This window comes from Ranitomeya imitator, chromosome 2 (assembly GCF_032444005.1).
Source record: "Ranitomeya imitator isolate aRanImi1 chromosome 2, aRanImi1.pri, whole genome shotgun sequence".
Lineage (NCBI taxonomy): Eukaryota > Metazoa > Chordata > Amphibia > Anura > Dendrobatidae > Ranitomeya > Ranitomeya imitator.
This window is the reverse complement of record NC_091283.1, coordinates 655,107,000-655,121,724: the sequence shown is the minus strand read 5'-3', so window position 1 is coordinate 655,121,724 and position 14,725 is coordinate 655,107,000. Positions and strand designations below refer to the sequence as shown.

At 48.0% G+C, this 14,725-nt stretch overlaps 1 protein-coding gene across 14 annotated transcripts in view; it reads left to right on the top strand.

Moving 5' to 3' along the window:
• The window catches only part of KDM2A (lysine demethylase 2A), a 185,707-nt gene that overhangs the window by 11,261 nt on the left and 159,721 nt on the right, over positions 1 to 14,725 (top strand). For all 14 annotated transcript variants that reach the window (XM_069752937.1, XM_069752929.1, XM_069752925.1 and 11 more), the window contains exons 2-8: positions 5,149 to 5,244; positions 5,583 to 5,721; positions 5,816 to 5,894; positions 6,031 to 6,077; positions 7,660 to 7,838; positions 7,966 to 8,072; positions 11,204 to 11,297. In XM_069752937.1, the coding sequence (XP_069609038.1) occupies positions 5,209 to 5,244; positions 5,583 to 5,721; positions 5,816 to 5,894; positions 6,031 to 6,077; positions 7,660 to 7,838; positions 7,966 to 8,072; positions 11,204 to 11,297 (681 nt within the window). In that variant the 5' untranslated portion in view covers positions 5,149 to 5,208. The remainder of the gene's footprint in view (positions 1 to 5,148; positions 5,245 to 5,582; positions 5,722 to 5,815; positions 5,895 to 6,030; positions 6,078 to 7,659; positions 7,839 to 7,965; positions 8,073 to 11,203; positions 11,298 to 14,725) is intronic.

Genomic DNA, 14,725 nt, shown 5'->3' with positions numbered 1-14,725 from the left:
ACAACAGTGTTTTGGGATTGCACTTTTTTTGCAATTTCACCACTCTTTGGATTTTTTTTCCCCGTATTCCAGTACATGATATGGTAAAACCATTGGTATTGTTCAAAGGCACAACTTGCCCTCACATGGCCATGTTGATGGGAAAAATAAAAAAGTGATAGCTCTGGGAAAAACAGAAATACAAAAATGGAAATGGTCTGTGGGGTGAAGGGGTTATGCAACAAAAACAGCATTAATTTGCATTAAAACTATTGACTGTAAGGCTATGTGCACACGTTCAGGATTTCTTGCAGAAAATTCCTGAGAAAAACCTGAAATTTTCTGCAAGAAATCTGCATGCGTTTTTGGTGCGTTTTTACTGCGTTTTTGGTGTGTTTTTGGTGCGTTTTTTTCCGGACATTTTCCAATGCATTTTATAGTGGGAAATCAGCAAAAAAACGCAAAATTAATGAATATGCTGCGTTTTTTACCGTGATGCGTTTTTTTCGCGGCAAAAATGCATCATGTGTACCTGGTAGCCCCTTTACGGCATCTCTCTTATACCAGGTTCTAAACTTGCCTTACCTCGCTGAGAATAAACGTCTCCATCTGAATGGGTACATGTGAAACCTCTTCCTAGACTAAAATTCTCTCTCTCTGTGGAGGGGTATTGGACCTGCTGTAATAAAAACACCTGAAGCTAGGAGGCGGAGTGCACGATCAGAAGGCTAAAGAATACATTTCAAAAACCTGACCTGCACATCCACATCTGGGTTCAGCACCAAGTGTGAACAGGTGCTGAACCCAGAGTCGCCAACTCGTATATAGTTAAGTAAAAAGGGCAGCACACTGCAGCGCCAAAACATGCAAACTTGAAAACACGAAATTTGAACTGCATTACTGCACTAGAAATATGAAAAATGAGAGCTTTTAGCGCATAAAAATGGCCAATTTTATGTGTACCTGGTAGCCCCTTTAAATGCATCATGTGCACAAAAATAGCAGAATTCATTCTAAATGATGGGATGCATATTGTATGCTTTTTTTTGCGGTTTTATAGCATTTTTATCACGAAAAAACGCGAAAAATTAGCAACATGTGCACACAGCCTAAAGGTACCTTCACACTGACCAAGTTCGCAACGATATCACTAGCGATCCGTGACATTGCAGCGTCCTGGATAGAGATATCGTTGTGTTTGACATGCAGCTGCGATCTGGATCCTGCTGTGCCATCGTTGGTCGGAGCAGAAAGGCCAGAACTTTATTTCGTCACTGGATCTCCCGCAGATATCGTGTGTGACGCCGATTCAGCGATGTCTTCACTGGTAAGCAGGGTAAACATCGGGTTACTAAGCGCAGGGCCGCGCTTTGTGACCCGATATTTACCCTGGTTACCAGTGTAAATGTAAAAAAAACCAAACACTACATACTTACATTCCGGTGTCTGTCGCGTCCCTCGGCGTTCTGCTTCCCTGCACTGTCAGCGCCGGCCAGCCGTAAAGCAGATTACAGCGGTGATGTCACCGCTGTGCTTTACAGCCAGCCGGCGCTGACAGTCAGTGCAGGAAAGCTGAGGCCGGGGGACAGACACTGGAATGTAAGTATGTAGTGTTTGCTTTTTTTTTACATTAGCACTGGTAACCAGGGTAAACATCGGGTTACTAAGCGCGGCCCTGCGCTTAGTAACCCGATGTTTACCCTGGTTACCAGTGGACTTTGCATAGTTGGTCGCTGGAGAGCTGTCTGTGTGACCACACAGCGACGCTGCAGCGATCGGGATCGTTGTCTAGATCGCTGCAGCGTCGCTAAATGTGACTGTACCTTAAGGCTATGTGCCCAGGTTGTGTATTTGCTTGCAGAAATTTCTGCATCTCTTGGCAGCAAAAACACTGCAGAAAAATATGCTGCGCTTTTGCATGCGTTTTTCCTGTGCATTCAATGGGTCAAAAACGCAGGCTGAAACGCAAAGAAAATTGACATGCTGCAGAAGAAAACGCACTGCAAATATGGCCAGAAATTTACTGATCATGTGCACAGCACTTCAGGATTGTCATTGAATTTCCTTGCATAAGGATTCCATTGCATTTTTGGATCATTTAAGTGCGGGGAAAAAAATGCAGTGAAAACGTATCAAATATGCAAGGTGCGCACATAGCCAGTAGTTTCCGGGTACAAATTTATCGACCCTTTGATAACTGGTGAATTACCATATTCATCAATGATCACTGGAAGTATGAGCCGTTCTTTGGTGACAGTGTCTCTCTTTTTCTGTAACCCCATATAATGGAAAGGTCTACTGAGACCTTGGCAACTCATTTTTAAGCAACTAACAACAATCATTACTAATGTGCACAAGGATTCAGTGCCTGTCCATTCAGGGTATGTTCCAGTGTACAGGAAGTTTCCATAGAGAAATCTGCTGCAGCAAAGCCTGTGATAACACTGATTCCCCGCTGGTCTGAGTACTTCACCAGCTTACCCAGCCTGTCTTAACTGGAGGCCATGGGAGTGCTGTCTGAGGAGCTGATTTTAGTGCTTTTTTGTTTTACAGTTTTGGTCCTTCTTTTTTCTGAATTTCTGGATTTTCCTCGAGATCTACAATTGGGTTTTGTTACAGAGTTTGACTTTGTCAGTGGGAAAGATCTGTGACATAAGTCAACTTGCTAAGTGTTTAACTCCTTCTCAACATGACGATTTTTCCATTTTTGATCTTTTTTTCCTCCCCTTTTCCAAGAGCCAAAACTTTAGTTTTCTATCTTTTGCATCCTGAGCCAGTGTTTTCATTCTTGATAGTATTTTGGGATAGATGTGATGTTTTGTTTACCTTTTACTACACTTTTTTCAGGTGTCGTTGCAGTCGAAAAAAAAGTAGTTCTGGCGTGTTTTTTTTTGTTGTCATTTTAGGCTGTGTTCACACGTTGCGTTTTTTCGCGGTTTTTTCGCGGTTTTTCCCGATAAAAACGCTATAAAACCGCAAAAAAACGCATACAATAAGCATCCCATCATTTAGAATGAATTCCGCATGTTTTGTGCACATGATGCGGTTTTTTCCGCAAAAAAAAAACGCATACCGCACAAAATCCGGACATGCTCTATCTTTTTGCGTTTTTTTGCGGATTTCCCACTCCAAAATGCATTGGAAAGTGTCCGGAAAAAACCGCGGCAAAAACGCATCAAAAACGCGGCAAAACCGCGGCAAAAACGCATGCGGTTTTATTGCGGATTTCATGCAGAAAATGTCCGAAATTCTCAGGAATTTTCTGCATGAATTCCTGAACGTGTGCACATAGCCTAAGAGTTTACTGATAGGGTTAACTAACTTTATATTTTGGTAGATTGGATACTTACATATGTGCAGTTACCACATGTATGTGTAATTTAATGTATTTCATTTTAATAAGGGAATAGGGAGTGATTCAAACTTTGATAGATATATTGAATTCTGACTATTTAGAGATGGTTTTGTACATTTTTCCAGCCTGATGAGCATCAATCACTCGTCTAAGGTCTTTAGAAAACTCTTGTTTGTGCCGTGGTACACTAATACAACCTCGTTTTGTCATGACTTATAGATCTCTGTTCTTTACAGAATGACTGCTTAAGATCAGTCCTGCTGCTTGGTGCTTCACAGCGGGACCAAACATTTACATACACCTTCCCACCTGCTTGTTCTCCCCCTATCTCCTCCCTGATCTTCTTTGACTGACAGCTCTGGCTTCATGGGGCCAGAGAAGGATGGAGATAGCGGGGAAGGTGTATATAAATGATTGGCCCCACCGTGGTGTATTCACCACCTGTACTTGGTTTCAGCAGTCTTTCTGTGTTGACAGTCCCTTAAAATAAAACAGGTCTCCCACTCACACTTGATGGTCTTCTTAATTAAAACAAATTACAAAGTATTTCAGTTTTGATTCATTGGTTTGATTTAGCTCTAATTGAAGGACTTGTATGAAAAGCTGATGTAGTTTTAGGTCAAATAGGTGCAGAAATACGGATACGGTAATTCTGAAGGGTTCACAAACTTTCAAGCACTACTATGTGCCTTTGTCATTGTTGTGGATTATAGTGTGCATCTCACTGTTGTGTTGCTGGCTTTCAGTCACTCCTCTCTCTAACCTCTGCTCCTGCGTCAGACATTATGGGCCGAGTACATTGCATTCATTCTCTCCCACTTTTATGACTTCCTATGGGATAACAAAGCACATGCTTATGTAAAAGCATTTGTGGAACTGGTGCCAGTAATTGTTATTGGTGGCTCTTATAAGAAGTGTCTGGACATGTTGGAATGGTAGCTTGTAGGCTGTAGTGCACTGGTAAAACTAGGCAGAGAACATGTGTGCCCCACCCAGCGTTATGGCATATTTCTCCACTTCAGTGACCACATGATTATTCAGCCCCTTTTAGATTTTAACCATTTTCTCTTGAAGAACAGATATCAGTGCTCTCCTGGCAATGACTCTGGGTGTTGAACTCATTGATTACACTCTAACATTTGTAGAGGACTTGTTAGTTCTCAGGACCATGAAAAAACAATTCCGAGTCCTCTTTTCCCATAATTCTGCATTGTGCCATTACTCTGATTTCTCCTAGCAGGTTACGAATACATTGACAAATGGGTGTTACCAGTTGAGGTTGTGTCCCTGTTCATTCAGACTTTGTCCAATCAGAGCGGCCAGATATTATAGTTACGCCCATTCGACAAGAAAAAAGTAACTCCCGTCTCTAAGAGGAATAACTGTGGAAAAAAAACATGCTTTTATATGAAAATATGCTTTAGAATTTTGTTTTAAAGGGAACCTGTCACCCCGAAAATCGCGGGTGAGGTAAGCCCACCGGCATCAGGGGCTTATCTACAGCATTCTGTAATGCTGTAGATAAGCCCCCGATGTTACCTGAAAGAGGAGAAAAAGACGTTATATTATACTCACCCAGGGGCGGTCCCGCTGCTGGTCCGGTCAAACGGGTGTCTCTGGTCCGCTGTGGCGCCTCCCATCTTCATTACAAGACGTCCTCTTCTGATCTTCAGCCACAGCTCCGGCGCAGGCTAATTCTGCACGCAGTGTATTGTGAAGTACGTGGTGGATCTGATCAGTTGGGTCATATTGTGCACCTATTACCGAGTGTCATTCTTTACAATTGTGACTGTTTATTGCACTTGTGTTTACAGGTCACTGATTCTGCTGGAAAGTCCAGTGCTCTCCCTGTGCTGGGGGGGAGATTTTGAGAGATGGAGGACGAGCAAGCTCGTTACAGCCGTAGACTGGTATGTGGCACTCTCCTTCTCTCCTTTTGCAGTGATATGGTATTGGCCACAAAGCAGGGAATGGGGTGAAATAACTTTTACTGATGTGGTGGATGCATCAACCCCTCCAGTGATCCCACTGGTCTTTTAGCTGTCCTACAGTGATGACCTAGCGACTACTCCTATGTGCCAGCTGTAACCTGTGCCTCCATCACCACAGAGGCCAGAAATTACCATGTAGCCGGAATGGCATTTTCTTTACAGCTGTTATTTTATCACTTTCTTTGATTTATGGATATTTGTTATACTGTATGTCTGAGAAGCAGCTAAGGTTAGATATCTGTGATTTGACATTTCAGAGACGCACTCTCCGTAGAAAGTATGAAGATGATGGAATTTCCGATGAGGAGATCGAGGGAAAGCGAACATTTGACTTGGAAGAAAAACTGCGCAGCCCTAAGTACAACTCCAACTTCATCATCTACATGGAAGGCAGAGGTGAAAGCTTGAGCAGTACAGAGCAGAATTTGTTTTTTACCTCATTACCCCTTGCCCCTTAGGTTACTTATTAGCATCCATCTTATTCTTCCAGACTTCAACATGCAATTCGTTCAGCAGGGTGGGCTCAGGGACCCTCTGATATTTAAAAGCTCTGATGGGCTTGGCATCAGGCAAGTAGATTTTTTATGGTCGCCATGTTTGGTAGATCTTTACTAGGTGTGTTTATAATGAGACTTGGGGTGTTTCCTGTGTCCAGTGAAGGTTTCCTGTGTCTAGTGAAGCTAATATTTTTCCTTTTTTTTCTAGAATGCCAGACCCCACCTTCAGTGTGAATGATGTCAAGTTGTTTGTAGGTTAGTAAATTTATTATATCTAATGCTTATTATTTAAGGGAATCTGTTGCATCTGTGGACGGACACCTTTATAATGTTATTAACCTGAAGATTAACCCCATAGCTGCAGGTTAATAGCATTATTTGATGTGACACATTCTCTGTAAATCTTTACTCCCCCACCCCACCATACACCTATGGAAGTTTTGTCACTGCTATCTTAAAGGTAAGTCCAACGGACAAATGGCCATCTCTTGCGGAAGGCACTTCTTGCACTGTTGAGTTCTATTTGCAGATCTGCAAAATGATGAACATGGTTATCATTAGTGGATTGATATTTTAGCTGCCAAAATGTCCCTTTTGATTGGCTGATTTAAAGGAAACCTGTAACCAGGTTTGTCCCATATGAGATAAGGCCAGTACTTTTCTGCCCTGATATACAACAATAGATGGTGGCCTGATTCTAACGTATCGAGTATTCTAGAATATGCATGTCCACGTAGTATATTGCCCAGCCACGTAGTATATTGCCCAGCCACGTAGTATATTGCCCAGCCACGTAGTATATTGCCCAGCCACGTAGTATATTGCCCAGCCACGTAGTATATTGCCCAGCCACGTAGTATATTGCCCAGCCACGTATGTAACAGGTTAAAAAATAAAAAATAAACATATACTCACCTTCCGAGGGCCTCTGGCACTTGTGTGCGGTGCATGCGGCAGCTTCCGGGTCTAGGGTTGGTATGAGTGCAGGACCTGTGATGACGTCGCGGTCACATGACCGTGACGTCATGGATGGTCCTTCTCGCATACCATCTTTGGAACCGGAACCTGCCGCTTGCACTGCCGAGGAGAGGACGCACGTTGAAGGGTGAGAATAACCTTTTTTTTTCTTATTATTTTTTTTTAACATTAGATAATACGCAGCATCAATCGTAAAAAGTTGGTCACACAGGGTTAATAGCTGCGTAACCGGAGTGCTTTACACCGCGCTCTGGTAACGCTGGCATTAACCCTGTGTGAGCGCTGACTGGAGGGGAGTATGGAGCGGGCACTGACTGCGGGGAGGAAGGAGCGGCCATGTTGCCGCCGGACTGTGGCCGTCGCTGATTGGTCGTGACAATGGTCGTGGGCGTTTTGCCACGACCAATCAGCGACTTGGATTCCTTGACAGACAGGCCGCGACCAATGAATATCCGTGACAGAAGAACAGACGGAAAGACGGAAGTGACCCTTAGATAATTATATAGTAGATTTCTCCCAACTTGACCTGCAAGACAAGAAAGACATTTTATAATACTCACCTACGGGGCGGTCTGGTCCTGTGGGCATTGTTGTCTTGTTCTGGTGCCTCTTCACTTCTTGTCATGGCGTCCTTTTTCTTGCTTCGTGTGGATGATATCTCCTACATCATTCCCCGTTGCTCTCCTGCGCAGGCGTACTTCTCTGCCCTGTTGACTGCAGAGCACAGTATTGCAGTGTGCATGTGCAGGAGAAAACCTAAGAGCCTGGTTAGCAGTAAATAGTTTTGCAGTCAACCCACTATCTCTAGGACATTTGTAATCGTTCTCTACTTGACATGTAATAACACGTTCTTTTCCAGGGAGCAAGCGTATTGTGGATGTTATGGATGTTGGCACACAAAAAGGAATTGAAATGACCATGGCACAGTGGGCAAAGTACTATGAAACTCCTCAAGAAGAGCGGGAGAAACTGTACAATGTGATAAGCCTGGAATTCAGCCATACCAAGCTGGAGTACTTGGTTCAAAGACCAGCCACGGTGAGCAGCATATCGCAAATCTAACTGATCGTGATTTCTCCAGACTATTCTTTTAATTTTAATGCGTCGTGCAATTAAGATTGTGTGGTTGTCAAAAGTGTTGTTTCCTTATTGTGTCATGTAACAGGTAGATCAAATAGACTGGGTGGACAATATCTGGCCCAGACACCTGAAAGAACGGCAGACTGAATCCACAAACTCCATTCAGGAAATGCAGTACCCCAAAGTGCAGAAGTGAGTTATATTCCATTTTTGCATGTAGTGAGTGACGTGCAGTGTACATGATTGACTTCTCTTTGTACAAAAGGTGTCAAAATTTAAAAAGAATTAATTAATAATAATAATCTTTATTTTTATATAGCGCCAACATATTCCGCAGCGCTTTACAGTTTGCACACATTATCATCACTGTCCCCGTTGGGCTCACAATCTAGAATTCCTATCAGTATGTCTTTAGAATGTGGGAGGAAACCGGAGTGCCCGGAGGAAACCCACGCAAACACGGAGAGAGAACATACAAACTCTTTGCAGATGTTGTCCTGGGTGGGATTAGAACCCAGGACCCCAGCGCTGCAAGGCTGCAGTGCTAACCACTGAGCCACCGTGCTGCCCATAATTTTGGGGCAAGGTCAACAATGTGGTTTCCCCACTCAGCATCATCATCTTTAGTTTGATTGATTGAATGCTCATTGGGAGATATCAATCAAGCCGAAGAGGCTGGTGCTTGGTGCAGAAACAACTTTGCGAGGCAGTGGCTCCTTAAAAGGAATCTCGCAGGTTTTAGCTATTTAATCTGAGAACAACATAATGTAGAGGCAGAGAGCCTGATTCCAGAGATGTGTCATTTATTAGGCTCTGTGCTGTAGTCTCAATACAATGAATGTTTTATTAGCAGGAGATTTATTACTAGAGGACTTGGTCTCGCATGCAGGCTAGTCAGCATAATCTGTGTAACCCGCCTCCATCACTGATTAGAAAGGAGGACCAGAAGGAAGACTTGTTCTCCCTTTTCTCTTTGCACAGGCTGGTTTATCAGTCTCACTGCAGGGAGGAGTAGAGATGAGTGACAGTTCTCCAGGACTAGTCCGAGGATAGAGGTGAAAGCTTAAACAGCAAATACAAAAACACAGATGCCATTAGGAGGCTGATACAGCACTCTAACTTTTTTTTTTTTTAGTATAAATCCTGTTGTCGGGTTACTTTTTAAAGCAGTTGTAAGTTCTCTCTGCTGCTGGGCCTGAACTCCTGGTGGTGTGTATCAAAGGATACCACCCGTTGTGTAAGTCACCCCTTGTGTAAGTCACCCCTGTTGTTCTACAACCAGGACATGGAGGCCATGATATGCCACAGGCGTTCTTGGCTAAGCTGATACACACAATATTTACAGCACACCTCTGCAAGCAATGGAGCCAAAACCACTTCTCTAATAAATAACAGTTTCATAGTTAATGCACTCCTATTACTAGTACAGTAAAAACTTCTTTAGACAAACAACCAAAATTGGTTGGTGATCTCGTATAGGTGTGTATATATACGTATACACATTGGTTGTTTTTACTGTTCTTGCTTCACACCATGTCCTCTGTTCAGTGATTTCTCCAGGTTACTACCATTAAATAGGTACCTAATATGTGTAGCATACAATTACTGTACACACCGGTTCATGCAATGGTTTGCTCCTTGCTCTTATTTGAATTTTGGAAATGTGCACCTTGTAGATCGACTAAAGGCAGCAAACAAAGGAACACATGGAAACAAGGAGTAAAGGAACGAATGAAACCTATCAGAATGTATTCAGCTTACATTCTTCTTAGTACCCACTTTTACTGTAACAGCTTTACACACCTCCATGCCAATCTGTCAAGCAGCTTTATCAGGTTGCCACCTAAAATGGCTTCCAGTGAACAGGTATGCATTTGTACAATCACCGGCCTTCAGAAAGGTTTTGGCGACAATCAAATGTGTATTGCAGAGGCAGTGTTGATACACAGGTCCTGGAAGTGTTGAGCCCTTTTCCACAACTGTTCCAAGCCAGAATATGGCAAGAACCACTCAACTAAGTAATGAAAAATGACAATCCATCATTACTTTAAGACATGAAGGTCGGTTAATCTGGAACAGTTGCTAGAACATTGAAGGCATTCACAATTGCAGTCATGAAAACCGTCAATCAATGTGACGAAACTGTCTCTTATGAGGATCCCTCCAGGAAGGGAAGATCAAGAATTGCCTCTGCTTCAGAAGATAAATGACCAGGCTCAGATACTGCAAATTGAATGCATCGCACATTACAGCCCTCATAAATGATGCACAAATATGACGTAGTTTACACATCTCAACTTCAACTGTGCAGAGGACACTGTGAAATCCAGGTCTTTATGGTTGAATTGCTAAAAAGAGGCCACTGCAGAAGGCTGCAAACAAGAAGGAAACATAACTGGCAAGTCAAAATTTGAGACTTTTGGTACCAACTGTCTTTGTGAAACCGAAAAGGTGTCCTGCTGATTTCTACATGTGTTGGGCTTGTCTTGTAGTTTCTAGGAGGAGGAATGTTGGCGATATGCTGGTGACACGGTCGGTGATTATTTAAAAATTCAAAGCCCAGTTACCCAGCATGGATACCACATAATTCTGCAAGTACAATACCCCATCTGGTTTGCACTTGGATGGTCCGTCATTTGTGTGGCAATAAGACGAATACCCAAAACACATTTCCACTCTATGTAAGGACTGTGTGACCAAGAAAGAGAGAGCTTGAGGGCTTCCGTTAGATGACATGGCCTCTATGATCACCTAACCTTAAACCAGGTTGATCTTATTGTGAAGGCAAAGCAGCGAACAAGTTCTCAGCACCACTGGGAACTTCTTCAAGACTGCGTGAAGCCATTCCAGGTGATATCTGATAAAGCTGCTTAAGAGAATGTCACTGGAAGGGAGGAGGGGTCACCTTGAGGAAGCTAAGGTTTATCATGCACTTTGCTCTGTTTCATATGTGTGAGTTGTTTTATTTTCATTTTTTCACCCATGTTTACTTGTGTGTGTGTTTTTTTTTTTTTTTTTTTTTTTTTTTTTGGGGTGACTTTGCAAAAACCAGTCTGAATCTACAGTGTGCAAATCCCAACTAGAGCAAGGAGAATACCATTGAATGTGCTGGAGTGTCCAAACTTTTGACCAGTTCTGTGTATATTCAAAAATATTCATATATATATATTTTTTTAACTTAATTATTTTCCCAATTTTGAAGCCATAAAAAATCGGCGCAGAGGGAATAGGTTTCCTATGTCTTTGAGGACCTCCGCTCTTGCTGGTATTTTGTTGCAGCCTATAAACTATACAGCTTTATAACTTGGTTTTGCGTATTCTAGGTATTGTCTGATGAGTGTAAGAGGCTGTTACACAGATTTCCATGTGGACTTTGGAGGGACATCAGTATGGTATCACATTCTTCGAGGAGGCAAGGTCAGTTTTTTTTTAATGTATTAAAGCGTTTTCCATCTTTCTTACCTGTGTGTGTATGTATCTCTATCTACAAACGTGTATTCTTCAGACAACAATTCATCATCCCATTGATAGCAGCCAAGCCCTGTAATTTTGGGGGTTTTGCTCTTGCCCACATACTTGAGATGTATTGCAAACTTAGTTTCTGCAGAGATTAAATAAATATATATATATATATATATATGTATGTATGTATGTATGTATGTATGTATGTATGTGTATGTGTGTGTGTATATGTGTGTGTGTGTGTGTGTGTATGTATAACGGTGGGAGCGTCACTCTGTCCGAAGCCTTTATAGACTGCGCAAGCGCGACGCACCGCACCTGCGCAGTCTGGACCAGAGTGACGCAGCCGAACTTCATTATCCCCCCCACAATATACCGGCCGTGGTGGCTCAACCCCCCCTCCCACCCCCTGTGCGCGCCCCCTCCCGTGTGCCCCCCCCCTCCCCCCCCCACTGTGATTAAAGTCCTCACCTAGCAAACGCTGCTGCAGGGAACATATGAATCGCGGCTTCAGCACCAGTGAGGGGGACAGCGCTTAATGTAGCGTTGTCTCCTGCACGGCACACGGACTGCACACGGACAATGTCCGTGTGCGGTACGTGTTTTACACGTCCAGCACAGCCGCCCCCAGCACAGCCACAGCCACGCACAGCCGCCCCCGCACAACCACGCACAGCCGCCCCAAGCACAGCCACGCACAGCCGCCCCCAGCACCGCCACAGCCACGCACAGCCGCCCCAGCACAGCTACAGCCACGCACAGCCGCCCCCCAGCACAGCCACGCACAGCCGCCCCCAGCACAGCCACGCACAGCCACCCCAGCACAGCCGCCCCCAGCACAGCCACGCACAGCCGCCTCCAGCACAGCCACGCACAGCCGCCCCCAGCACAGCCACAGCCACGCACAGCCGCCTCCAGCACAGCCACGCACAGCCGCCCCCAGCACAGCCACGCACAGCCACCCCAGCACAGCTACAGCCACGCACAGCCGCCCCCGCACAACCACGCACAGCCGCCCCCAGCACCGCCACAGCCACGCACAGCCGCCCCAGCACAGCTACAGCCACGCACAGCCGCCCCCCAGCACAGCCACGCACAGCCGCCCCCAGCACAGCCACGCACAGCCGCCCCCAGCACAGCCACGCACAGCCACCCCAGCACAGCCACAGCCACGCACAGCCGCCCCCAGCACAGCCACGCACAGCCACGCACAGCCGCCCCCAGCACAGCCACAGCCACGCACAGCCGCCCCCAGCACAGCCACAGCCACGCACAGCCGCCCCAGCACAGCCACGCACAGCCGCCCCCAGCACGGCCGCCTCCAGCACAGCCACGCACAGCCGCCCCCAGCACAGACACGCACAGCCACCCCAGCACAGCCACGCACACCCCGGGGGTGGGGGTGGGGGACCTGGATCTGCGTTTTAAACACTAATATTCATATGTTCCCTGCAGCAAACGCTGCTGCAGGGAACATATGAATCGCGGCTTCAGCACCAGTGAGGGGGACAGCGCTTAATGTAGCGTTTTCTCCTGCACGGCACACGGACTGCACACGGACAATGTCCGTGTGCGGTACGTGTTTTACACGTCCAGCACAGCCGCCCCCAGCACAGCCACGCACAGCTACAGCCGCCCCAGCACAGCCACCCCAGCACAGCCACGCACAGCCGCCCCCAGCACAGCCACGCACAGCCGCCCCCAGCACCGCCACAGCCACGCACAGCCGCCCCCAGCACCGCCACAGCCACGCACTGCCGCCCCAGCACAGCTACAGCCACGCACAGCCGCCCCAGCACAGCCACCCCAGCACAGCCACGCACAGCCGCCCCCAGCACAGCCGCCCCCAGCACAGCCGCCCCCAGCACCGCCACAGCCACGCACTGCCGCCCCAGCACAGCTACAGCCACGCACAGCCGCCCCAGCACAGCCACCCCAGCACAGCCACGCACAGCCGCCCCCAGCACAGCCACGCACAGCACCGCCACAGCCACGCACTGCCGCCCCAGCACAGCTACAGCCACGCACAGCCGCCCCAGCACAGCCGCCCCCAGCACAGCCACCCCAGCACAGCCGCCCCCAGCACCGCCACAGACACGCACTGCCGCCCCAGCACAGCTACAGCCGCCCCCAGCACAGCCACGCACAGCCGCCTCCAGCACAGCCACAGCCGCCCCAGCACAGCCGCCCCCAGCACAGCCACAGCCACGCACAGCCGCCCCAGCACAGCCACGCACAGCCGCCCCCAGCACAGCCGCCCCCAGCACAGCCACGCACAGCCGCCCCAGCACAGCCACGCACACCCCGGGGGTGGGGGTGGGGACCTGGATCTGCATCTGCATTTTAAACACTAATATTCATATGTTCCCTGCAGCAAACGCTGCTGCAGGGAACATATGAATCGCGGCTTCAGCACCAGTGAGGGGGACAGCGCTTAATGTAGCGCTGTCTCCTGCACGGCACACGGACTGCACACGGACAACGTCCGTGTGCGGTACGTGTTTTACATGTCCAGCACAGCCGCCACAGCCACGCACAGCCGCCACAGCACAGCTACAGCCAGCACAGCCGCCCCAGCACAGCCGCCCCCCAGCACAGCCACGCACAGCCGCCCCCCAGCACAGCCACGCACAGCCGCCCCCCCCCCAGCACAGCCACGCACAGCCGCCACAGCACAGCCACGCACAGCCGCCCCAGCACAGCCACGCACAGCCGCCACAGCACAGCTACAGCCAGCACAGCCGCCCCAGCACAGCCACGCACAGCCGCCCCCCAGCACAGCCACGCACAGCCGCCCCCCAGCACAGCCACGCACAGCCGCCCCCCAGCACAGCCACGCACAGCCGCCCCCCAGCACAGCCACGCACAGCCGCCCCCCAGCACAGCCACGCACAGCCGCCCCCCAGCACAGCCACGCACAGCCGCCCCCCAGCACAGCCACCCCAGCACAGCCACCCGCACTCGGGCAGTAGAGCCAGAGAGAGAGAAAGATGGGAGCAACATATGGCAGAATGGAAACAGGAACAGGCAGAATGGGTGCAGCACATTACAACAGAATGGGGGCACAGGATGGCAACAGCACATGACAGAATGGTTGCGCACCATGGGAGCAGCACATGACAGGATGGGGGTGCACGATGGGAGCAGCACATGACAGGATGGGGGTGCACGATGGGAGCAGCACATGACAGGATGGGGGTGCAGGATGGGAGCACATGACAGGATGGGGACGCAGGATGGAGCAGCACATGACAGGATGGGGACGCAGGATGGGAGCAGCACATGACAGGATGGGGGCGCAGGATGGGAACAGCCCATGACAGAATGGGGGCGCAGGATGGGAGCAGCACATGACAGGACGGGGGCGCAGGACGGAGCAGCAC